Source organism: Odocoileus virginianus, chromosome 9 (genome assembly GCF_023699985.2).
Source record: "Odocoileus virginianus isolate 20LAN1187 ecotype Illinois chromosome 9, Ovbor_1.2, whole genome shotgun sequence".
Taxonomy (NCBI): domain Eukaryota; kingdom Metazoa; phylum Chordata; class Mammalia; order Artiodactyla; family Cervidae; genus Odocoileus; species Odocoileus virginianus.
Window position 1 is genome coordinate 56,422,232 of NC_069682.1, and position 25,551 is coordinate 56,447,782.

The 25,551-nt window shown below is 45.5% G+C and overlaps 1 protein-coding gene across 5 annotated transcripts; it reads left to right on the forward strand.

The window, feature by feature from the left end:
- Positions 1–3,539: 3,539 nt before the first annotated feature.
- C9H20orf96 (chromosome 9 C20orf96 homolog) lies at positions 3,540–25,301 on the forward strand. Of its 5 annotated transcripts, XM_020900853.2 has the most exons (11): positions 3,541–3,741; positions 4,016–4,064; positions 4,529–4,646; positions 15,633–15,745; positions 18,052–18,210; positions 18,697–18,796; positions 19,851–20,008; positions 20,089–20,190; positions 20,388–20,474; positions 21,162–21,280; positions 24,935–25,301. In XM_020900853.2, exons 1-11 carry the CDS (start codon positions 3,722–3,724, stop codon positions 24,993–24,995), a joined length of 1,086 nt encoding a protein of 361 aa, XP_020756512.2. In that variant the 5' UTR covers positions 3,541–3,721; the 3' UTR covers positions 24,996–25,301. The 5 variants fall into 5 exon arrangements, with proteins under 5 accessions (XP_020756515.2, XP_020756512.2, XP_020756516.2 ...); XM_020900856.2 differs by lacking the exon at positions 20,089–20,190 and having other exon boundaries at positions 3,540–3,741; positions 19,851–19,906; XM_020900857.2 differs by lacking the exon at positions 4,016–4,064 and having other exon boundaries at positions 3,543–3,741.
- The last annotated feature ends 250 nt before the right edge of the window (positions 25,302–25,551 follow it).

The following is a 25,551-nucleotide window of genomic DNA, read 5'->3' on the forward strand; positions in this document are numbered from 1 at the left end:
AAGTCATCTTAAAAAGTTATCAGCAGACACATGCTTAACTTTATCTTATAATCTATAGAATATGGAATGAATCCATACTCCTTTCCCAAAGAAGTGCCTGACAGGAGTAGCAATAAAGTTATAAATGATAATGACAATCATCAATCAGATGTAATAATTCAGACGAAGCTTATCTCTCTCGAAGCAAGTGGGAAAGTGGTCAGGAAGGAAATACAATGTGCTTTTAACTTTGTATGAAAAATAATGTTCAGTTCCATGTTGTTTAACATAGTGCTGTTTTTCGATTGTCAAAATTTGTGCCCCCATCAACTATATAAGCTCCAAAGCCACATACTGACAAGAAAGGCTGTTAAAATTTATTTAGTTAGACACATTGAGTTACTACTGCTGTTTGGAGTCTGTTTCTGAAGACTTTCCATTATAGGTTAGTATAAATTTTTTCAGGTAAGAAACTTGGTTTCAACAGTTATAGTCCTAAAAGTATTTCCCCTGGGATTTTTTCCACATAGAGAAGTTATCCATATAATTATTTTTAAATAGTCTTCCTAGCTTTGGGAAGACTTTGCCCTCCCTCCAACACACACACACACATACACACACACACATAACCATAATGCGCGCGCATAACCAAATCAGCTGTAAAGTACAACACACAGAAATGACTGTCGGCCTCTTGTGAGGACACTGAATGCCATCTATCCCATAGGTCAGTCAACAATCTGCATGTGTTCCTGAGGAGAAATCAATGGAGTCCCTAGGCTGTTGTGGCTTCTCCAAAGACAGCCCTTCCCCTAACAGTTGTTCTGGACTTTATCCACCATGCTCATCTCATCTGCATTTCAATGCTTCCTCCCACTCACCAGTCAATCCAAGAGTTCTTCAGAGGGACTTCCCTAGTGGTCCAATGGCTAAAACTCTGCGTTCCCAATGCAGGGGGCCCGGATTCCATCCCAGGTCAGGGAACTAGATCCCACATGCTGCAACTAAATATCCTGTGTGCTGTAATTAAGACCCTAACACCCACTGCTGACAAAAATTAAAAAAAAGAATTCCCGGGAATTGCTGGAAATATTGATTGCATTTTACTTCGAAAGTCTTTCATCTGCTTCAAAGTTATTGTGAAGATTAAATAATCGGCTATGTCTAAATGTCTGGTACAATGCATTGTGAACTCCCAAAGTTTTCCAGCTGTGAAGCTGATCACAGCAACCCCACACCATGCATAAGGTGAGCCCCACCCCAGGGCTCGAAAGGTAAGGGAATACTTACTCTCCAGTAAGAATGCCTGGCCTTGTTGAGCCATTTAGGACTTTGTCTTTTAGCCAAGAATAATGTTGTAACAAATCCAACTAGCATTCCTATTGCAGAATCAGTACCAAGGAGAATTCCACCTTTAACCAGGAAAAGCCAGTCATCAGTGGATACTAGAGCCTCCAGCTGGTAGGACAGCTCTGCGACCCCAATGACTTCTGTCTCCATGTTTATCTAGTCTCCTTTCCTTTAAGGGCATGACCAAAAACTGCACATGTTTCTTCTGCTCACATTTGCCAAAACCTAATCACATGGCCTCATGTTGCTACAAAGGAGGTTGGGAAATGAGATCTTTATGTATTTATGTTTTCTTTATTATTTATTGAAGTATAGTTAATTTATAATATTGTGTGCTTTTTGCCATAGCAGTCTCTTCTGTTGACCACAGTGTGCAGTGCTATTTAAAACACTTTCCTGTGATTTCTAAGAGAGGGAGAAGGTTGGGAGCTTTGGCCTAGTGTTCACTCTCTCTTTTTTTAAAATAGATTTTTCAACATATAGAATGATAGTTTTAAACAGTTTTATTTCTTTTATTTATTTATTTTGGCTGTGTTAGGTCTTAGTTACAAGATGCAAGATCTTTTGTTGTGGTGCGTGGAGTCTTTAGTTGTGTTATGCAGGCTCCAGAGCATGCAGGCTTAAGTAGTTGCTGCACATAGGCGTCTCTAGTTGCAGCTTGTGGGTTCTCTAGTTGCTCCTTGGCATGTGGGATCTTAGTTCCCTGACTAGGGAGCGAACCCACATCTCCTGCATTGCAAGGCAGGTTCTTAATTGCTGGATCACCAAACCTTGTGTTCTATGGAAACATTTCCCTATTGAAATGTGACTGATTTCATATTATTTGCTCCTTCCAAGTTATTTTTTTAAACAGGAAGGCACTTTTAAATCTGTGCTCTATCTGGCAAATCTGAGGTGTGGAGAGAGAACTGGAGTGGGGTAAGGGTGGGAGCTGGTACTTGTAGTCTTGGAGTGAGGGGGAAAGTGGGGTGTTTGTATGGGTGGTGGTGGGAGTAAGCAGTCTGACTCGACATTACATTGAAGGTATTGCTGACAGATTTGGATGTGGGAGGAGAGATGAGTCAAAAGATGAGTTAAGAATGACTCCAGGGGAATTCCCTGGCAGTTCAGTGGTTAGAGCTCTGCACTCTCATTACAGGCCACAGGCCTTCCTGGGTGTGGGGGAAAAAAAAAAAAAGACTCCAGGAAGAGAGTTGCCACTTTGAGTTGGTTCTGGGGAAATATTGAGTGTTAGTTGCCTCTCAGGTACCCAAATGGAGATGCTAAGTAGGCAGTTGGATGTATGTGACTGGAAGAAGATGGAGAAGCTGGGGATGTGAGTCTAGGAGGCATCTGGGTAAAGATCGCATCTTAAGTCACAAAACTGAAAGGGAGCACGAATGGAGAGAAGAAAACGAGAGGGCTGAGTCTGAGTCCTGGGGCAACCTGGGAGTAAAGGGTGAAAAGGAGAAACCAGGAAAAGAGAAAAAAAGGAGGTGGGGAGCAGCGCTGGAGAGTGGTTTCCAGGACACCACGTTTAGAAAATGTGTCAAGGAGGGAGTGATCAGCTGTGTCAAATGCTGCAGATAGGCTGAGGAAGATCCTTACAGAGAAGTTTAGCAAAACGGAGCTCACTGGCAGCGCTGACAGTGGCAGTTTCAGTGGAGAGGTGGAGAGTGAAAGCCTGATTGAAGAGGCAAAAAGGAATGGGAAACAGAAGGCAAACCTCTTTAGAAGTTTTGCCTTAAAGTGAAGCAGAAATGGGAGGGTAGCTGGATGGGAAGTGTTCGCTTTAACAGAAGAAATTAAAATACGTTGGTAAAGCAGTGAAAATAATACAGAGGAGAGGGTGATGGAGAAAATGGGGGAAATTCCTGGAGGAACGTCTTACAGAAAATGAGAGAGGACAGGCTTCAGTGCACAATAGTAGGAATCGAGGTCAGCAGGCAGTTTACACAGTCTCAGCAGGGAGGCATGTGGGTGGGTGAATGAGGTGATGTGAACCTGAGTTTACTGAGTCCCATGATTTTCCCGGTGAAACAGGAAGCAAAATAATTAGCCAAGAGTAAGGATGGAGAAGGACGTGATGGAGGTTTGCTGAGAGGAGGCATATGACATAATTCTTTAGCATGATAGGCGGGGCCAGCTGAGGGAATTTGAAACCACGATGAGTGGAATGTGGCGAGAGCTACTTTTTCCAGTGCGATATTGGTCCCTCTAGGCGCTCGGTAGTCTGCGTCCGTTTCCTTGGAGACCGAGACAGGCGAGAAAGCATTAGGTCTCTCTGGGAAGTTTGAGTGGCCTTGGTTACCGCGCGATCCACGCTGAGACAAGGAAGTTCGAGAAGCCGAGGAAACAGGCATCCCCCAAAATCGGGGCCCCAAGCCTCGGGACTCTCCTTCCATTCTCCCTAATGGCGCGTAACTTTCCAAAGTACGTGAAAGGGGTACGGAGGAGCGGTGGACTGCGCATGCGTAGCCCCCAACCGAGCGCTGGCTGGGTCCCCTCCGGGTGTCATCCCGCTCTTTTGACCCCGCCCTTATCTCCCTAGCCCCGCCTCTCTTGCGTGTTCTCCGGCTCCCGCTAGGCTTGTGTCCTTAGGGACAGAGGTTTCGGGTTCGAGATCCCATCCCAGTTTAACGCTTGCTGCTTGCATTCCCACGGGTTGGGACTGATGGGAGTTTTCCCCCGCCCCAACGCTTTGCAGACGCATCCACTCTGGGATCGGCTCCACAGTCCCCCAGTTCCAGGTTCTGGTGAGTCCAGGAGGGCTAGCGTCTGTGTGGGGGTGGGGCTTGCTGACCCGGGGCGTGCCTCAGAACCTCAGTTTTCTCACCATCTTATCAGGAGGTAAGGGTATATTATGCTGCTCTCTCCTTTATCTCTGATTGCATATCTGCTTTCCTATCGGGTCTTTTCTATGCCTTCTGTTTCTCACAGTTCTTAGCATCTCCCCGCCTGAATGTGCTTAGTAAATTCCGGCTGGCTGATGCAAACTTGATAACATTTAGGGAGCACTTACCACATGCTTTACAGATATCTTTTGGAATGTTTGTATCAACCTATGGAGATAGGTTTTTTGATTTGATCCAGTTTACAGAGGAGACAATCGAGGCTCAGAGAAGTAAACCCACTTGTTCAAGGTTACAGATATCAGTAAGGGGGCCAGCTGGGATTTGAGCCCATGAGCTGTGTGACTGATTTGTGTTATGTCTGATAGGATTATGTTCCATGGCAGCGGTCCAAGCTGAGAGCCAAGCCATCTACTCTGCCTCCAATCCCACAGACTGTGGGCACTAAGAAAAGTGAAAGGAAGACCTGGTCTACCGTTCAGCCAGGTGGGCAGAGGTCCTTGGACACTTGAGAAGGAGGTGGGGACAGGATGGGGTAGAGGTTCTTGGCCCTTGGTGACAGCATTTATATCAGGGTAGGCTAACTGCTATAACAAACAGTCCCCAGATTTGAAGTATTAATACAGATGCTCGTTGCTCATTTATGTCAAAGTACATTTGTGGATCTGGGGGGCGGGGGTATCTTTTTCACATGATCATTCTGGGGTCTAGGCTCCATCACCTTGTGTCTAGGACATCTTGTAAGGTCCTGAAGTCCTCTGTTGGGTCCTTTTGCATCCAGCAGAGAGAAGAAGGAGAGCAAGAGTATGGATGATCTTGTGGGCAGTTCTTTTTCAGGGCCCAGACTTGAAGTGAAACACATCACTCCCACTCATATTCCAGTGTCCTTAACTCAGCCACATGCCCACCCTTAACCCCAAGGAAAGATGGGAAATGTAGTCCAGCTAGGAAAAGAAAACAGAGTTTGGTGAACTTGGGATAATCTCTACCACATCACTGTCATGCCTTTCAGGGGAGTTCTGAGGCCTTGGCTTAGGCAGACATGGATTCAGATCTTGGTTCTCTCATCTACTCTCTTGGGAAAGTCATTCATCTCTCTAAGTTTGTCTCCTTATTTTTAAAATGAGGACACTAATACTTACTTGATATGATTGCTGTGAGAATTAAATGAGAAGAACCGTGTAAAGCCCATTGTTATTCAACCTTATGAGACTCAGCACTCCTTTTAATGACACATATTTTGTAATATTCCTTTAGTATCCTGAAATAAACTTCACAGATAATATAATATACCTATGTATATAATTTAAAAGTTAATACAATGCCCTAACTGTAAAGAAGAAATACAAAAAGAAATGAAAAAGAAATGCAAAAAGAAATGCAAAAAGGCAAAATGGCTGTCTGAGGAGGCCTTACAAATAGGTGAGAAAAGAAGAGAAGCTAAAGGCAAAGGAGAAAAGGAAAGATATACCCACTTGAATACAGAGTTCCAAAGAATAGCAAGGAGAGATAAGAAAGACTTCCTCAGTGATCAGTGCAAAGAAATAGAGGAAAACAGTAGAATGGGGAAGACCAGAGATCTCTTCAAGAAAATTAGAGATACCAAGGGAACATTTCATGAAAAGATGGGCGCAATAAAGGGCAGAAATGGTATGGACCTAACTGAAGCAGAAGATATTAAGAAGAGGTGGCAAGAATACACAGAAGAACTATACAAAAAAGATCTTCACGACCCATATAACCACGATGGTGTGATCACTCACCTAGAGCCAGACATCCTGGAATGCGAAGTCAAGTGGGCCTTAGGAAGCATCAATAAGCATAAAGCTAGTGTAGGTGTTGGAATTCCAGTTGAGCTATTTCAAATCCTAAAAGATGATGCTGTGAAAGTGCCAGCAACTTTGGAAAACTCAGCAGTGGTCACAGGACTAGAAAAAGTCAGTTTTCATTCCAATCCCTAAGAAAGGCAATGGCAAAGAATGCTCAAACTACTGCACAATTGCACTCATCTTACACGCTAGTAATGCTCAAAATTCTCCAAGCCAGGCTTCAATAGTACGTGAACGGTGAACTTCCAGTTATTCAAGCTGGATTTAGAAAAGGCAGAGGAACCAGAGATGAAATTGCCAGCATCTGTTGGATCATCAAAAATGCAAGAGAGTTCCAGAAAAACATCTACTTCTGCTTTATTGACTATGCCAAAGCCTTTGACTGTTAATCACAACACAATGTGGAAAATTCTTAAAGATATGGGAATACCAGACCACCTTACCTGCCTCCTGAGAAATCTGTATGCAGATCAAGAAGCAACAGTTAGAACTGGACATGGAACAACAGACTGATTCCATATCAGGAAAGGAGCACATCAATGCTGTATATTGTCATCCTGCTTATTTAACTTATATGCAGAGTACATCATGCAAAATGCTGGGTTGGATGAAACACAAGCTGGAATCAAGATTGCCGGGAGGAATATCAATAACCTCAGATATGCAGATGACACCACCCTTATGGCAGAAAGTGAAGAAGAACTAAAGAGCCTCTTGATGAAAGTGAAAAAGGAGAGTGAAAAAGTTGGCTTAAAGTTCAACATTCAGAAAACTAAGATCATGGCATCCAGTCCCATCACTTCATGGCAAATAGATGGTGAAACAGTGGAAACAGTGTCAGACTTTATTTTGGGGGGCTCCAAAATCACTGCAGATGGTGACTACAGCCATGAAATTAAGACGCTTGCTCCTTGGAAGGAAAGTTATGAACAACCTAGATAGCATATTAAAAAGTAGAGACATTACTTTGCCAGCAAAGGTCCGTGTAGTCAAGGCTATGGTTTTTCCAGTGATCATGTATGGATGTGAGAGAAGAGAGAGAAGTCTCTCAGTCGTGTCAGACTCTTTGCGACTTCATGAGCCTACCAGGCTCCTCTGTCCATGGGATTTTCCAGGCAAGAGTACTGGAGTGGGTTGCCATTTCCTTCTCCAGGGGGTCTTCCTGACCCAGATACCAAACCTGGGTCTTCCTCATTGCGGCAGACTCTTTACCTTCTAAGCCACCAGGGAAGCCCAGAGTTGGGCTATAAAGAAAGCTGAGCACCGAAGAATTGATGCTTTGGAACTGTGGTGTTGGAGAAGACTCTTAAGAGTCCCTTGGATTGCAAAGAGATCCAATCAGTCAATTCTAAAGGAAATCAGACCTGAATATTCATTGGAAGGACTGATGCTGAAGCTGAAACTCCAATACTTTGGTCACCTGATGCGAAGAACTGAGTCATTGGAAAAGACCCTGGTGCTGGGAAAGATTGAAGGCGGGAGGAGAAGGGGACGACAGAGGATGAGATGGTTGGATGGCATCACTGACTTGATGGACATGAGTTTGAGCAAGCTCTGGGAGTTGGTGATGGACAGGGAAGCCTGGCATGCTGCAGTCCTTGGGATAGCAAAGAGTCAGACATGACTGAGCAACTGAACTGAACTGAAAGGAACTGTAAAGTAAAGGAAAAGGCAAGTTATTTACATTTAAATAGCATAGGTTTCAGTATGTAAATGTTTAGGATGGAGCCCACTAGAAGACATGAGCAAGTCATCAGAAGCTTACTCATAGATGTGGCGTCATGGTGAATATAACAGTTACAAATGCAGACTGACACACGATGGAAATTGGGGATTCAAATTCCAAAAGGGATTTTTCATCGCAACCCGATCTCCAAAGTTGTGTCATCTCTTACTAAACAAAACAAGGCACAGTCTTCCCCTGATTATAGCTGCTTCACTGGAAAATTCAGCATTATGTTGTTGTTTAGTTGCTAAGTTGTGAATGACTCTTTGTGACCCCATAGACTGCAACACCAGGCTTCCCTGTCCTTCACTATCTCCCAGAGTTTGCTCAAACTCATGTCCATTGAGTCGATGATGCCATCCAACCATCTCATCCTCTGTCACCCCCTTTTCCTCCTGCCCTCAATCTTTCCCAGTATCAGGGTCTTTTCCTGTGAGTTGGGTCTTCGCGTCAGATGGCTATAGTATTGGAGCTTCACCTCCAGCATCAGTCCTTCCAGTGAGTATTCAGCGTTGATTTCCTTTAGGACTGACTGGTTTGATCTCCTTGTAATCCAAGGAACCCTTGGTAGTCTTCTATAGCACCACAATTCGAAAGCATCAATTCTTCGGCACTTAGCATTCTTTATGGTCCAATTCTCACATCTGTACATGACTACTGGAAAAACCATAGCTTTGACTATATGACCATTTGTTGGCAAAGTGATGTCTCTACTTTTTAATATGCTGTCTAGGTTTGTCATAGCTTTCCTTCCAGAGAGCAAGCATCTTTTAATTTCTTGGCTGCAGTTACTGTCTGCAGTGGTTTGGAGCCCAAGAAAATAAAATCTGTCACTGTTTCTGCTTTTTTCCATTTTTTTTTTTTTTTTTTTGCTTTTTTCCATTTTTATCAGTTCAGTTCAGTTCAGTTGCTTAGTCGTGTCTGACTCTTTGCGACCCCATGGACTGAAGCACGCCAGGCCTCCCTGTCCATCACCAACTCCTGGAGTTTACTCAAACTCATGTGCATTGAGTCGGTGATGCCATCCAGCCATCTCATCCTGTCACCCCCTTCTCCTCTTTCCTTCAATCTTTCCCAGCATCAGGGTCTTTTCCATTGAGTCAACTCTTCTCATGAGGTGGCCAAAGTATTGGAGTTTCAGCTTTAGCATCAGTCCTTCCAATGAACACCCAGGACTGATCTCCTTCAGGATGGACTAGTTGGATCTCCTTGCAGTCCAAGGGGCTCTCAAGAGTCTTCTCCAACACCACAGTTCAAAAGCATCAATTTTTCGGTGCTCAGCTTTCTTCACAGTCCAACTCTCACATCCATACATGACCACTGGAAAAACCATATCCTTGATTAGATGGACCTTTGTTGGCAAAGTAATGTCTCTGCTTTTTAATATGCTATCTAGGTTGTTCATAACTTTCCTTCCAAGGAGTAAGCTTCTTTTAATTTCATGGCTGCAGTCACCATCTGCAGTGATTTTGGAGGCCCCCAGAAATAAAGTCTGACACTGCTTCCACTGTTTCCCCATCTCTTTGCCATGAAGTAATGGGACCAGATGCCATGATCTTAGTTTTCTGAATGTTGAGCTTTAAGCCAACTTTTTCACTCTCCTCTTTCACTTTCATCAAGAGGCTCTTTAATTCTTCTTCACTTTCTGCCATAAGGGTGGTGTCATGTGCATATCTGAGGTTATTGATATTCCTCCCGGCAATCTTGATTCCAGCTTGTGCTTCTTCCAGTCCAGCATTTCTCATGATGTACTCTGCATATAAGTTAAATAAGCAGGGTGACAATATACAGCCTTGACGTACTCCTTTTCCTATTTGAAACCAGTCTGTTGTTCCATTTTTAGAGTTACATGTAAAACAAAATCAGGTTCTGGGATCAGATCATTATCATCGAATTTTACCTATGTCAGTATCTAGTAGGACTTAGAAAAGGTAAACAGGATAGGAGAATTCTATGTTCTATGGGGTTGTCCTGATGGTGAGATGTTGGAGCCCCAGTATTTATGTGAACCACAGATTCCCCCAGCAGTATATGTAAACACCCCCGTTGAATTGTTGAGAGTCATTGATGTAAAGTGATGAGCGCACAACATTGTGATAGTGACAGAATTTTTGTCTTTGGTCCTAGACCCTATTCAAACAGCACCTACAAGGAAACATTTGCCCTTTCCTTTCACTGGGAAAGCAGTGAGGTATGTAATAGACACAACCACAAGCAGAACAAGAGCAATTAACATATGCCAAGGACATATGTACTAGATACTATCTGAGCAATTTACGCGTATCACGTCATTTAATCTTCCCAACAGCCCTGTGAGATGGGTGCTGTTGTTATCACCTCCTCTTACAGATGAGGAACCTGAAGCACACATAGGTGCAACTCCCAAGGTCATACAGGTAGGAGGGGGCACAGCCAGGCTGTGATATTTGGCAGTTTGGCTCCAGGACCCACAGTCAGCCACTGGAGAAATGTAGACCTGAACTGGTGTTCCAGTTTCCCTTCTTGTTAGCAGTTCCATCTGAGTTACTGATCCCAGCCTCAGTTTCCTTTCCTGTGAAACGGGCACAAAGATTCCTGCCTTACTCAAGTGTAATCTATGTAAATAACAACAGTTAGCATTTGCTGAGGACTCATTTTGTGTTAGGCTCTATTGTAGAGGCCTTATTTGTTCATTCATCCATTCATTCACTCACTCATTCATTCATATGTCCATTCAGCAGCAGCCATTTGCTGAGCCCCCATTGTACACAGCATTGGGCTGAGTGTTGTTGACTTAGGAGAAAGATTGGTTTCTAGCCATGTAGAGTTCATAGTCCCAACCTCACACGTGTAATTACACAAAATTTTAAATACACTTGTAGGGACTTCCATGGTGGTCCAGTGGTAAAGAATCCGCTTTCTAATGCAGGGGACTTGAATTTGATCCCTGGTTGGGGAACTGAGGTCCTAATGCTTTAGGACAACTAAATCTGCTGTGCTGCAACTAGAGAGCTCACGAGTCACAGAAAAGTGCGGCAAAAAGAAAAAAAACACACTTATAATTGAAGGAAGTCATCTTATTCATGGGCTTCTCTGGTGGCTCAGTGGTAAAGAAACCGTCTACAATGCAGGAGACGCAAGTGCCGAGGGTTCAATCCTTAGGTCAGCAACATCCTCTAGATGAGGCAATGGCAACCCACTTCAATATTCTAACCTGGGAAATCCCAAGGACAGAGGAGCCTGGTGGGCTACAGTCGCTGGGGTCACAAAGAGCCAGACACGACCGAGCAACTGAGCACGTACGCATGATCTCATTCACTTCTGGAAATGGTGTCATCACCATTTTACAGATAAGGACACTGAAGCTTGGGTGGTAGCATGTCTTGTGGAAAGTCATGCCCTTGAGGGCAGCTTTTGATTATTAAAGAAAGATAAATCTGATGATTCCACCAAGATGGAGTAGCCCCAGTCCTTCCTGGTCCCCCTTTTTGCAACTCAAAATCCCTGGACACTACACAACAGAGGGAGGCTCTGAAAACTGGAAAGAAGAAAGTGGGCTGCTAGAATGGGAAGCATACATCATCATCTGGCCTTCATGCTGAATTTTAACAAGAGATTGTGTGCTAAAAAGAAGACGAAATAGGATCCAGAGTAATACCTAAAACATCCAAGATACAATCAGAATCACCCATCATACTGTTGTAGGAAGGGGGACCCCCTTCCAGGGCCCAAAGTTGGGCTCGTCTAACACTTGGAAAAGAATTGTCCAAGGAGACACGTGCTGACAAAGCAAGAGATTTTATTGGGAAGGGCACCCAGGTGGAGAGCAGGAGGGTAAGGGAACCCAGGAGAACTGCTCTGCCGCGTGGCTCGCAGTCCTGGGTTTTATGGTGATGGGATTAGTTTCCAGGTGGTCTTTGGCCAATCATTCTAATTCAGAGTCTTTCGTGGTGGCGCACGCATCGCTCAGCCAAGATGGATGCTAGCAAGAGGGATTCTGGGAAGTGGACAGACAAGTAGTGTTTCTTCTCGACCTTTCCCGAACTCTTACGGCTGGTGGTGGCTTATTAGTTCCGTATTCCTTATCAGGATCTCCTGCCATAAAACAACTCATGCAAATGGTTACTATGGTGCCTGGCCAGGGTGGGTGGTTTCAATCAGTGTGCTTCCCCTAACAATACCAAGAATGGGAAAAATCACAACATGAATGAGAAAGACAGACACCAATACTGAGATGAATCGGATAGAATTATTTACTGTTCTTATTTATAGATGACATGACTGTCTACATAAAAAATCTTAAGGAATCTACTATATCTAAAAAGAAACTAGAAGTAATGAGTTGATCAAGGTTGCAGGATACTAGCACAACACATGAAAACCCATCACATTTCTATGTACTAATAATAAATGTGTAGAAATCAAAATAAAAACCATGATACATTTACAGTCACACCAAAGAAAATGAAATATTTAGGCATAAACTTAACAAAACATGTATAGGATCTGTAAGCTGGAATCTATATAATGCTGGTATAATAATCAAAGAAGACCTAAATAAATGGAGAAACATACTGTGTTCATGGATTAGAAGACTCAATATAGTAAAGATGTCAGTTCTCAGATTGATTCATGTTTAATGCAATTCCAGTCAAAATCCCAGCAAGCTTATCTGTAGACATGGACAAGTTTATTCTAAAATTTATACAGAAAAGCAAGGTCCTAGGATAGATAAGACAATTTAAAGTGAACAACATCGATGGAGAAGGAAATGGCAACCCACTCCAGTATTCTTGCCTGGAAAAGTCCATGGCCTGGCGGGCTGCAGTCCATGGGGTTACATGACTGAGCATGTGTGCACGAAGGTGGAGGGAGATGGGTTGGTAGCAATAAAGTGGTAGAACTGAAAAAAAAAAATAATAAAGTGAACAACATCGGAAGAATGTTGTTTACCTGATATTAATGCCTAGTATTTGGTTATAATAATCAAAACAGCATCGTATTGATAGAAAGACACATAGATCAATAGAACAGAATAAAAAACCAGAAACAGCCACACAAATACCCAAGCAATTTTTTATAAAGGTGCAAAAACAGTGGAGAAAAGAAAGCCTTTTCCACAAATGGTGCTAGAGTAGATGGACATTCACAGATGAAGAAATGAACTTCTATCGAAGTCTCACAACTTATACAAAAATTAACCCAAAATGTAATTTTAAAATGAAATCAAAATTAAATGTAAAACAGTAAAACTTAGAAAAAACATGAGAGAAAAATCTTTGGGACTGATGGCCAAGTGAAGAGTTCTTTGTCTTCATACCAACAGCAGATTCATAAAAGAAATATGGGATAAATGAACAGGCAGGATTGCATAAAAATTTATGACTTCTGTTCTTTTCACAGTCTTAACAGAGATTAAGTATGAAGCTATGTACTTGGATAAAATATTTGCAAACCATATACCTGACAAAGGACTGCTTTGTAGAATATATTGGGAACCCTCAAACTCAATAGAAAAACAATTCAGTTGAAGAGTTAAAGGCAAAAGACTTGAAGAGACATTTCACCAGAAGAGGAAATACATATGGTAAATAAGCACAGGAAAAGATGTTCAACATCCTTATCTACTAGGGCTATGCAAATTAAATCAGAATGGGGGTGTCACTGAACATCTATCAGGATGACTAAAATGAAAAATAGTCATAATATCAAGTGTTGGCAACAACGAGGGATTGGGTCATTCATTTCTAATGAAACCAAGCACACATTTCCCATAATGATTCAACAGTTGCATTTATTCCAGAGAAGTGAAAACTTATGGTCACATAACACCCAGTGCATGACAGTTTCACTGTAGCCTGATTCATAATACCCTCAAACTGGAAAGAGTCCAGATGTCCTTTAATGAGTGAGTAGTTAAGGAAACTATGGCGCATCCATTCCATACCACATAATACTATTCAGAAGGAAAAGGAAAGAACTTTTGATACATTCACTAACTTAGATGAATCTCCAGTGAATTACGCTGAGTGAGAAAAGCCAATCTTAGAAGTGTCATATTGTTAGACTCCATTTGTATAACATTCTGGGAATGACAGAACTGTAGAAATGGAGAAGAGATTCATGATTGCCAGCAGTGGGAGGAGGATGGAAGGAGAGGGAAATGGGTATGGCAACACAAGGCCCCAGGAGCAATCCTTTGTGTTTGTGGAAATGTTCTGTAGCATGCCGTCTTTCAGTGTCCTGGTTGTGATACTGTGCTTAGTTTTATAAGATGTTACCGTTGGGAGTAACTGGGTTAAGGAAACACAAGATTTCTTAAAACTGCATGTAATCTGAATTTATTTCAAAATAAAAAGTTTAATTAAAAAAAGATAAATCAGGGCTACCACCACTAATGAAAAGAAATACTCGTTATTAAACCGACAAATCTTCCCAAGTATTTAAGTTCAACCTACAAATGTTATAATTTTTAAAAACCCTTGTAAAGGAGGTTTTGGAACTTGGTTAATTAAATTCCCTTAAATTGTTTAAGCTACATTTAAAATTTAATATATACATTTTCACTTTCAAAAAGTTCACTTGTTCTGATTAACAAAACCATTGGGCATGTAATGTAATTCTTGTATATCTAATAAATAAACTTCTAAATGTGGATAATCTTATGTTCTCTTAAAAGTTGTGGTAATTTATATACATTTAATAAGATTGTGTTAAACCTTGCAACTTAAAACAAATCTAAATCAAAATCTCATATACGTATTTTGAATTAGAATCACAAGGGACTTCCCTGGGGTCGAGTGGCTAAGACTGAATGTAAGGGGACTGGGTTCCATCCCTGGCCAGGGAACTAGATCCTACATGCCACAACTGAAGATCCTGCATGCTGCAACAAAGATCAAAGATCCTGCATGCTGCAACTAAGACCTGGTGCAGCCAAATAAATAAATAAAAATAAATATACAAAAATTAGAATTACAAGAGTAATGTATTAATCACTCCACCTCTCAGTTTCAAGTAAATATCAGATAATTCATAACTTTAACTCAAAATTACTCTAATTTGCCTTGTCACCTCAGTACTTAATACTAAATAACAGATATCAATCCATTAAAGAAATACTATTTTTAAAAATGAACTGGGCTGCACCTGTAACAGGGCCTTTGAGGGCAGCATTTGTGATGGTTTGTGTGATTTGCCTCACGTGGGTGCAGGGCACGCCAAGAGGAAACTGGGATTCTTGGAACATGCCCTCTGAGTGTCTTCTGCTCTGAATTATTTTCATATACTTCATATCTGGCAGGACCACAGCTTTTACAGGTATTTCAGAGACAGTGTTTTGCTTGGCTCCTGTATCTTTATCTGATGCTGTGGTCCTGATCCCAGTTCTCAGGTCACTGGTAATAACAATGACAACTGGTAATTTATATTTGCACTGAATATGTGTTAAGCGCTTTTCCAAACACTTTAAAGGACAGTAACTTCTTATTTAGTCTTCATGACAATCCTGTGAGGTAGGCATGATGATGATTCTTGTATTATAGAGTAATGGGGAAGAGAGGGGCAGAGAGGTCATGTGAGCTGCCAGATTCAAACCCAGGCTGTCTGGCTCGTTAGTTATTGCTTTTAACCCCTTTCCCTCCTGAGCTTACCATTGGCCAGCTTGGTGGGAGAGATGAGGGTGTCTGGCCATCTCCCACTGCTACCCATCACTGCCCCTCTGTTCAGCCGCACAGTCAGTGTGGTATGTGGAAGTTCCCTGGGCTTCGCTGTCCTTTATAACAAGGACCAAAGTGGGGCCTGGGAGCTTATTGATGGATGTGAGCTTTGGCCTCTGTCTCACTGTCATACATTCTAAGGCCATGAGTGGATGCAGTTGGGGCCTGGGCTGTTTGACTCTTTCTCCTGACTCTCTCTCTGTCCTTTCCCATGCCCTAGGGTGGCAATCCAAGCCTACTTTGTGGATGACAAGCCAGCCGAGGAATCCACTAGAGCTGCGCAGAGGAAAGTTGGACTCTGGGAAGACGCAGGCCACAATCCGACTAATGAGAGTATGAGCATCCTCCCACGGGCACTGGGGGCCAGGGCCGGGGGTGGGGGATGGTAATAGCAAACATGGGGATGGTGATAGCAAACATGCCCTGAGCACTTCGTGGGTGCCTGCCTGCAATCTTGTTCTCCTCACAGCAACCCCATGGGCATACTTATCATCAGCCCTATTTTACATCAGGGAAAACAGGTGCATGGATGCAGTACCAGGGGTCAAAGTCAGTTAGGCAAAGATTTGCCTTTGTGTTTAAGATTCAGGAAAATGATTGGAATAATTTTATTTCACTGCATTAGGAATACAATCTAGTGACTTGTTCATTTAAAAACTCTGGGAAATTAACCTTTCATGAAATACAGTGCATCTTGAAGCAAGACTTAGGAGCTTCCTATTAAAACTTTTCACATCAACTGATAGAACTTTTGATCATTGATTTTCTCAAAATCTGTTGTTTATTATGGCTTCTGAACAATGTTTCAAAGTATTTGAAATGAACCAGAAGAAGTAGGGGCATTAGTGTCCATAGCAGAAAGTGACATACCAAATACTATAAATACTACAAAATATTATAGAAGAGTTCTTAACTTCTTCAGGAAAGTTTTTAATAGCTCAATGAACAATGATTGCTATATAAAGAAATAAGGAGAAATGTATTTGCCTTGAAATCGTTTTTTCCTCTTTAACCTTCAATTTTTCAAAAATCAGTTATTAGAGGCAGTCCAGTATTCTTAAAGGAGGAACTCATATTTCTGATGTTATTTTTATCCTGACTTTAGAAGGGTTATGTGTTTTTTGTGGGTTTTTTTGGGTTATGTGTTTTTGTTTGATATGAAACATGAACCTGGACAATTGGCTCTAAAACCTGTTCTCCTAACCAGTTCCTAATACTCTCTCTCATAATCATTCGTTTAGTCAACAAATATTTGAGCATCTACTGTGTCCCAGACCCTGTTCTAAGTGTGGGAATTCACCAGTGATGTGACCTCTGACCTTAAGGAGCTCACAGTCTACAAGGGGAGACAGATAACAAACAAGATAGATAAAAATATGATATGTGTAGTGAAGATAAGAGCTATGAAGAAGTATAAAATAAGGTTAGGGGGCTAAAGGGGCACAGAGGAGGGGGTGGCCATGACCGTTTTAGGAGGGTGGTCAGGGAAGGCTGTCAAGGTGGTGACATCTGAGGCAGGAATGCTCCAGGCAGAAGAACTGGAACTGCAAAGGCCCTGAGGTTCATAGGAGTTCCCGGGCTGCTATTGCTGTGTGCAGAATGGGCTGTGGGGACAACGGGGAACAGAGCAAGAATGCAGAAACGACCCAGTTGGTTTGTTCTTGGAGTTGGAGTAGGATTTTGACTCTGCCCCTCAGCCTCAGGACAGTTTTTTATTCAAGCAACAACTCCTGAGAGTGCCAGCGATGTGTCAGGCACCAAGCTAGGTGCTGGGGAGATAGCCATGAACATGATCCCAGAATCCGTGCTATGATGGAGCTTATACTTCAGTGGGGAGACAAATAACAAATTAAAAAAACCTCCAAAGAATATTTACCCATCAGTTGATTAAGCCCACCCTTATGGAGCTCTAGGCACTGTTCTGTGTGTGTGTTGGAGATACAGCTGTGACAAGATAACCAAAGCCCCTGCCATCCTGCCTGTAAAATTCTAGTTGGGAAGACAGACAAGAAAGAAGAAAATAAGAAAAATATGTTGGGACTTCCTTAGTGGTCCAGCGGTTAAGACTTCTTTCAATCCAAAGAGGACTTCCCTGGTGACTCAGGGTAAAGAATTCGTCCGCGATGCGGGAGACCGTGGTTCCATCCCTGGGTCGGGAAGTTCCCCTGGAGGAGGGAATGACAACCCACTCGGGTATTCTTGTCTGGAGAACCCCATGGACGGAGGACCCTGGCGGGCTACAGTCCATGGGGTCGCAAAGAGTCAGACACGATTGAGCGACTAACACACAACCATAGTTCACTGATTCTAAGAAGCCACTGGTCATAAGGGGCACCTTTATCTTAATAACCCACTAATAAAATATTTTTCAACTAGACTATAACACGCCACCAGCTGTAAGATACAGCTCCACCCCAAAGTGTAAAATTATGGGAAAATGGGTGTTTCAGAAAGGATAAAATAATTCAAGGTGCTCTGACCTGCAGACAATAGAGAACCGCCGCCTAGCTCGGGTGGCATTTATCAGTCGGGGCCACAAGGGGGCGGATTGCGGCGGGAGGGACGTGGTCCCTGGGCTCCCGGAGGTGCCAGCCGGCCCCGCGCAACGCCGCCTCCCTTCGCTGTCTCTCCGCCCGCAGACAATGCTTCGGAACCGGCGAACCTCGTACCAGGAGCTCTGCGACCACGAGGACTTCCTCACCAAGCTCTGTGGGGAACTGATCAAGGCCATCCAGGACACAGAGGACAGCGGGGCCCTGAAAGTGCGGATGCTGCTGCAGCAGCAGGACGTCTACATGGTGATTCTCCCCGCCGTGGCCCCGCAGTCCCGCCGCCGCCCCGAGCCGCCCTCCAGCCCGCGACACCGCCCCTCCCGAGCCCTCGGGCGCCCTCTCCTGCTTTCTGCCGGCCTCTCCCGGCCGGTTGCAGAAGCTACTTCCTCCGTCTGGAAGACAGCATCTTTTATACACTCCACTCTCCCCGCCCCCCGCACCCCGACCTAGACTGGGGGTGGGGTGGGGACTCATCCCAGTTCACTAATTAGCTGGAAGACTCCGAGTCAACCTCTGAGCCCCATACAAGTGGGGCACAATAGCGCTCACCCAGAAAAGGAGTTGCACCTGGCACACAGGAGGTGTGGGCTCCAGTGTGGGGTTGGGTCTGGGGACTCCTCTGAGGAAGTACTGAATTCTCTGACGGTCCTTGCTTTGGCAGCACCAGTGGAAGCGGGGGTGGTGGGGTGGTGGTGGTGAGCTAACGCCTCCCCCCCCACCCAACTCCCATAGACCATCACTGACATCTTGGAGTACTTCAACAAGAAGAAGCTGCACCAGATGAAGTGTGAGCTCCAGGAATGGGAGGAGAAGGAGGAATCCAAGATCCATAGTAAGAATCTCTCCGTGGATTAGTTGACCCTCACCTGGCTCTCTAGGGGAAGCCATCAGGCCCACCACCTCACTTCTGAGGCAGAGGGGATTGCTAAGATGCACAGCGACAGCTTACTTATCACTTAGCACTTGCAGGCCCTATGTGCTTTTTTTTGCGGGCATACTTGCAGTCCTTACTATCTCTAAGGCAGGGAAGTTTTTCTTTTCTCCCATTTTACAGATGAGGAAACTGAGGCTAAAGGAAGTGAAGTAGCCTGCTGAAAGTTATACAGCTAGGAGCCAGCATCCAACCCCAGCCTGTCTGTTTCCTGCCAAGGTTCCTCTGGGAGTTGGCGGCTGGGCAGATCACTGGTCACAGATTTGTTGAGCCTGTGTTTTTTTCCCCTGGTGTGTCAGGCAGCTTCAGACACTTGGGATCCCCTCCATGGAGGGTGGCAGGATAGACTGCTTTTATTTATTTATTTTTTTGGCTGAGCAAGGTCTTCGTTGCAGTGTGCAGGCTCTTCGTTGCAGCTCTCGGCCTTTCTCTAGTTGCGGAGCACAGGCTCTGGAGTGTACAGGGCGCAGTAGTTGCAGTTAGTAGGCTTCTCTAGTTGTGGCATGTGGGCTTAGTTGCCCTCCAGCATGTGGGATCTTAGTTCCCCGACCAGGGGTCAAATCCTCATCCCTTGCATTGGGAGGCAGATTCTTAACCACTGGACCACCAGGGAAGTCCCAGCATAGGCTGTCTTAATTCTTCCCTGTCACCCCATCTCCCTAGGATCCCGAGGATCAGGCACCGGGATAGTTTGTCTCCTCTTTTGGGTAGGTTGTTGCTTCTTCTCCTGTGAAGGCAAAGCGTTTTCTGGGGGCTTACCCCTCCATCACCTTCCAGCCGTGTTTGGGCTTGTTTCAGCCCAGACCCCAATCCAGATGAGATCAGGCATGTTCAGGGTGGCACAGCTGTAGACCCAGACCCCAGCCCACTGGCTAAGGAGAGCTTTGCCTCTCGGGTGGCTCTGGAGTGGTCCTCGAGGGACGACCCTGCCTTCTGTCCCTCCTGATCTCGTCAGACCTGAAGCAGCAGGTGGAGCAGCTGGATGCCCAGATGGAGAAGGTCCGTGAGCAGGTGAGCTTCATGAGCACCTACAAGGACCACGAGTACCCCATCAAGTTGGTACAGGTGGCCAACCTCATGCGCCAGCTGCAGCAGGTGAAGGACAGCCAGTTGGTAGGTGAGCCCCTGGTTTTGCCTCACCTGACCTTGTGGGAGGCAGGGTTGGTGGCCAACACCTTCCTGCCGACCCCTAGGACGAGCTAGATGAACTCAGTGAGATGTGCAGGATGGTCCTGGCGTCTATGTCCAACCAGATTCAGAATAAGAAAAAAAACCTCCTGAGGTCTCTGGTGGTGGTGAGTAGCTAGCCACTGTGGCAGTTATCCGGGTCCTGCCCCCAGCCCTGCTTTCTTAACCCTGTCCTCTGCCCTCAGGCCCACCACATGCCCATCTGCTACCCAGGGCAGGGGTAGACACTGGGGCCAGTCTAGGGGGCCAGACTTCTAGGGGGCCCTTTCTAGGGGGCCAGAAGAAGATTTTCCTTCTTCCACAGAAAATCCAGCGTGCCAATCAGGAGACTCTCCTGCAGAAGACCTGGAATACCCGGGTTATACTGAAATACATGGACAAGTTCCGAGAAGTGAGTGGGTGGCAATGGTGGTGGTCCCCCCTGTGTGAGAGCAGAGGGAGTGGGTGGTCCCCAGGACCTCTGGGGCGGTCAGGCTTGTCCTGATCTGGGGCTCATGAGGTCTCTGGTGTTTGTCTTCCTCCTTGGCTGTGCTATTAATGTCACTCACCTTCCATTTGAGAAGGGAATTTGTCCTGGAGTAGGCCTTGCCTCATTAACCAACACCACCAGCCTTGACCCATCGGCAGCATCACCAAGCTTCACCCACACAACCATCACTTTACTATCACTACCCACTCCTTGTCTTCACCTCTTAATTCTTAACATTGACCATCACTCAAGACCATGTTAATGAATTCCATGATCACCACCCTCTGATGGTAATTTTCGTTATCTTGCACCTTTATCAGTTGTCTTCGTGAATGACCTTCATCACCTCCACCAACCCCCACTCATTCTCACTGTTGAGCACTGCCACCCCCTGCAGTCTGTCTCCCCTCACCCTTTTTAGCACCATCAAATGTTGTCAGTAACTCATGAGCCAGCCCTGCCCTGCAAGGTGAGAGCCCGCTTTGGAATCCAGAAGTCCCAATGACAAAGCCCAGGCCGTTTCCCTAGATGTCCTTATTCATGCATTTTGCCCTTTTCTTCTATTGGTTGGGGGATGTTTGGCTTCTTACTTTCACCTGCTTTCCTCAGTTTATAGACCGTTTTGAGGAGGAAATACCCAGATTAAAGGCTGAGATGGAACAGCTGGAAGTTCAGATGTGGGAACCCCGAGAGATCGTATTTGCGGACGTTCTACTTCGGAGATCCAAGTAGGTGGTCCTTGAGCAGCACCTCTTACACTAGCCATGCTCTGGGCTTGAGCAAGCTCTCTGTTCTTGGGGGGCAGCCTGGGGGAGAAGGCAGGACCTGTGCAAGGGGGCAGGAGACTGGGTGTTTGCCACTGACCGTGCGGTAGCTGTGGCCTTTTGCCATCTCTTGGCCTGAGTGTGTCTGCACATAGCAGGCTGAGTTAGGTAATCTCCCTGGACCCTTCCAGTTCCAGACTCTGTGTCTCAACCAAGCAGGTGTACCCCTGAGCTCCCAGGCTGTTCAGGAAGAGACTGTGTTGAGTAGGATGGTTGGCTCCAGGGAAGAATGGCCTGGAAGGCACTCTGCGAGGAGAGAATGGTGTTCTGTCTGTGGGGCAGACTTCTGGGACCCAAAGGAAGAACTTCCTTCCAATACCAATTCCCCGCCCGACCTCCCCGGGGGCAGGCCCTCCCTGTTTGAGCATGAGGATCCCCCCAGACCATGCCTCTCCAGGTGGGGTAGTTCCTGCCATTTGCCAATTATTTTTCTTCTCCTTAGCCTCTGTGTCTGTCTCCTTCTCTTCCTCTCCCTTTCCTTCTTGCTCCTCTACCTCTTCAGTCTCCTCTTAAGTTTCCTTAAAAAGTGCTATCAGATCTATGACGGGCCTAGGAAGCCCCAGGCATGATGAGGGCAAACAGTCCTTGGCTCTGCCACCGCAGAGCCGAGGATGGGACCAGACGTGAATCGATAACAAACCACAGATAAATGTTGCAGCTGAGATGAGAGCTGCTAAACAAGAGGTGTGGGTGTGGTGACGGGAGAGCGTGGCCTGGACAGAGAGGTGTCAGGAGTGGCGAAGAGGTCTCCCTAAAAACGTGGCCTTTTTTTTTTCTGACCGTGCTGGGTCTCCACTGTGGCACACGGGCTTCTCTAGTTGTGGCGTGTGGGCTTAGTTGTCCCACGGCATGTGGGATCTTAGTTCCCAGACCAGGGATCGAACCCGCATCCCCTGTATTGGAAGGCAGATTCTTCACCACTGGACCACCAGGGAAGTCCTGAGAATGTGACTTTTTAAACTCAAGTCTGAAGGATTATTCATAGAAGCTCACTGGGCCAAGGGGGCTGAAGGGGATACTGAAGGAAGAATGTTTCTAGGTGGTGGTGCTGGCATCTCGAGATGTGCTAAGTAGGCCCCATTGTCCCTACCCACGCTCTGGACACCCTGAAATAAGAATGAAAGGGGCAAGGTGACATGGGCCAGACTCTCACTTTTACCTGATAGAGCTGATTTTAGAGAAGGTAGCTTATATCTCTGGGCGTGTTGGCTTCTGAATACTAACCTGGAATTAGACAAATGGAGTTCTGTGGTCAGTTGCTTGGGAGCAAAGGAGACTGTGGTCCTTGCAGGCTGCTCATTACTGACAGAGCATGGGGCAGGGCTACCCAGGCCCCATTCCTCTCTCCAGACTCCGTTCAGGTTGTTATACCTCCTTCCCGGGCAGAGTGAGTAAAGAGATGGAGAGAGACCAGGAGCAGTATGCCCATTGATGGTGTATGCCCATTGATGACAGTATGCCCACTGATGCCCTTCCAGGGGCAGGGAGATGCCAGGAGTGGGAAGAAGCTGTCTCCTCCTAGAATGTGGGAATGGCACACTGCTAAGTAGAACTTTTCCATCCAAAACATGCACTGGAATCACCTGGAGATCTTGTCGATAAGAAGATTCTGAATCAATAGGCCTGGAGTGGGGCTCAAGAGTCTACATTTCTAAGCAGCTCCTGGGAGATGCTGAGGTGCTGATCCCTGGACCACAGGCTGAGCAGTGAGGCTGTAGATATGTGGTAGGAGGGAAGTTGGTGTTTATGGGGAGCTGAGTGAGGTTGGACTGCAGAGTGATAGGGAGAGTAATGACATCCCCGCCCCTAGGGACTTCCATGCAGGGCCCTGTAGACCAAAGATATTTGATCCTGAAAGCAGATAACTTTTTTTTCCCCATACTACTTGGCATACAGGATCTTAGTTCCCCAACCGGGGATCAAACCTGTGCTCCCTGCAGTGGAAGTGTGGGGTCTTAACCACTGGATCACCAGGGAAGTCCTAAGTAAAGACTTTTCAAGCTCAGTGATGACATCAGATTTGCATTCCAAGAAAAGACACTTTGAAAAGAATATGGAGAAGATATTGGAGAGGCCATGTTGGGAGTCCAGTTGGTTGTGATGGCGGTTGTGTGTGGAGCGGGTGGTTGGGAGTGACTTGGCCAGGATGGATGGCAGAAGAGAGAGGAGAGATGGATGGAGTGGAGAAATATTTAAGAAGATAAATCTGTAGGACTTGGTGATATTTGGATATGGGAAGCACAGTACAGGGAGGTGTCAAGAATGACCCTTGTGTTCCTGGCTTTTGTAACAGGGTGGGTAGTGGTACCAAACCCAGAGACAGGGAAGACTGGGACTAGGGGAAAAGGATGCATATGTAGGTCAATCAGCACTTGATTTGGACACTGAGTTTAAGTTATGGAGACCTGAGTGTGGAGCTGACAGGTAGGGAGCTGGAGGTATAAGTGTAGATCTCAGAAGACAGACTTTGGCTGGAAATGGAAATTTTGACAATGCCAGTACAAGCTGGAATCAAGGTTGCTGGGAGAAATATCAATAACCTCAGATATGCAGATGACACCACCCTTATGGCAGAAAGTAAAGAGGAACTAAAGAGCCTCCTGATGAAGGTGAAAGAGGAGAGTAAAAAAGCTGGCTTAAAACTCAGCATTCAGAAAATAAAGATCATGGCATCCAGTCCCATCACTTCTTGGCAAATAGATGGGGAAACAATGAAAGCAGTGACATTTTATCTTCTTGGGCTCCAAAATCACTGCAGACAGTGACTGCAGCCATGAAATTAAAATACACTTGCTCCTTGGAAGAAAAGCTATGACAAACCTAGACAGCATATTCAAAAACAGAGATATCACTTTGCTGACAGAGGATCATATAGTCAAAGCTATGATTTTTGCAGTAGTCATGTATGGATGTGAGAGCTGGACCTTAAAGAAGGCTGAGAGCCGAAGAGTTGATGCTTTTGAACTGTGACTGAGAGACTGAACGACAGTGCAGAGATGCATTTTTTTTTTTTTTACTATTACTTTGAGCGATTTCAAATGTATAGAAAAGTTGAAAGAATACTGTGATGAGTACCCAGTTACCCATCTAGTTTTAGAATTTGTTATATTTTGGTTGGCTTCATCTTCATTTCTTCTAGACCCTCCCCATTTGCCAGGTGAGGAAACAGAGTCTCGCCTGGGGTCTGTCCCCAGTGAAGGCGGGAGGCTTGGCGAGGAAAAGCAGTGTGTTTGAGGCGACACAGAGCCAGGCTCGCAAGATGGTCATTCTGACTCCAGAGAGAGCGCGCATCTTGAAGGACCCCAGCACTTGAGAGCTGAGCTCCTGCTCCCTGTTGACCTCAGACCTCTGTAGGGGAACATGAGTCCTGCCAAACCAATTCCTGTTTCATTTTGATGTGTGTGTGTGTGTGTGTGTGTGTGCGTGCGCACAGGTTGTTTTGGAATGGGGCTCCCCAGTACCAGTGTTCTAAAGGTCAGGTTTCCCCTGAGGCCATGCGCCCCTACCTGCAGCTCTAGTGCCTGGCCTTTTACACCCCCGCTTTGCTCTTCCCTACAGGTGCACCCCCGACATGGATGTCATCCTCAACATCCCTGTGGAAGAGCTGCTGCCCTTCTAGATGGTGGGGCTGGGGGCCAACCCTCCTTCCCTGGTCTCTTCCCCCTTCCTGGAGCCTTGAGTTCTCTCCTAAGACCATGTCCCTAAATGGGGGCCAGCCTGCTGTTCCTTCCCTCCTCACTCCCTCCCTCTTTCCCCACTTTCTTTCCCTCTCTCCCTTCCTTTCTTCTTTCCTCTCCTGCCCCTCATTCTTTCTTATTGGAGCTGCTACTGGGCCAGGTAGGAATTCCTAGGCGAGTCCTTTTTACCAATAAAGTTGGGCTTGCCCTGGTCTTTGCCAGTGCCTGGGGCTTCCTAAGGCATGGTAGGAATAGATTTCGTCTTAAGATAAAAGGCGGATAACTGTGCTGCCTGCACCTGGGACTCAGAACTTCTCAACAAGTGCTGGAGGGACCCCCCTGCCTGAGTCTCCATGGTTCTGTGGCCCCAGCCACCCCCTCCCTGGTGCAGTGGGAGCCCAGTTTTCCCTCTGATTTGTGCCCAGATCTTTTGAGACCAGTGCCTGGGTGGAGAGGGGTCGCCTGGAATTTGATACCCCTGGGAACTTGCTGAACCTT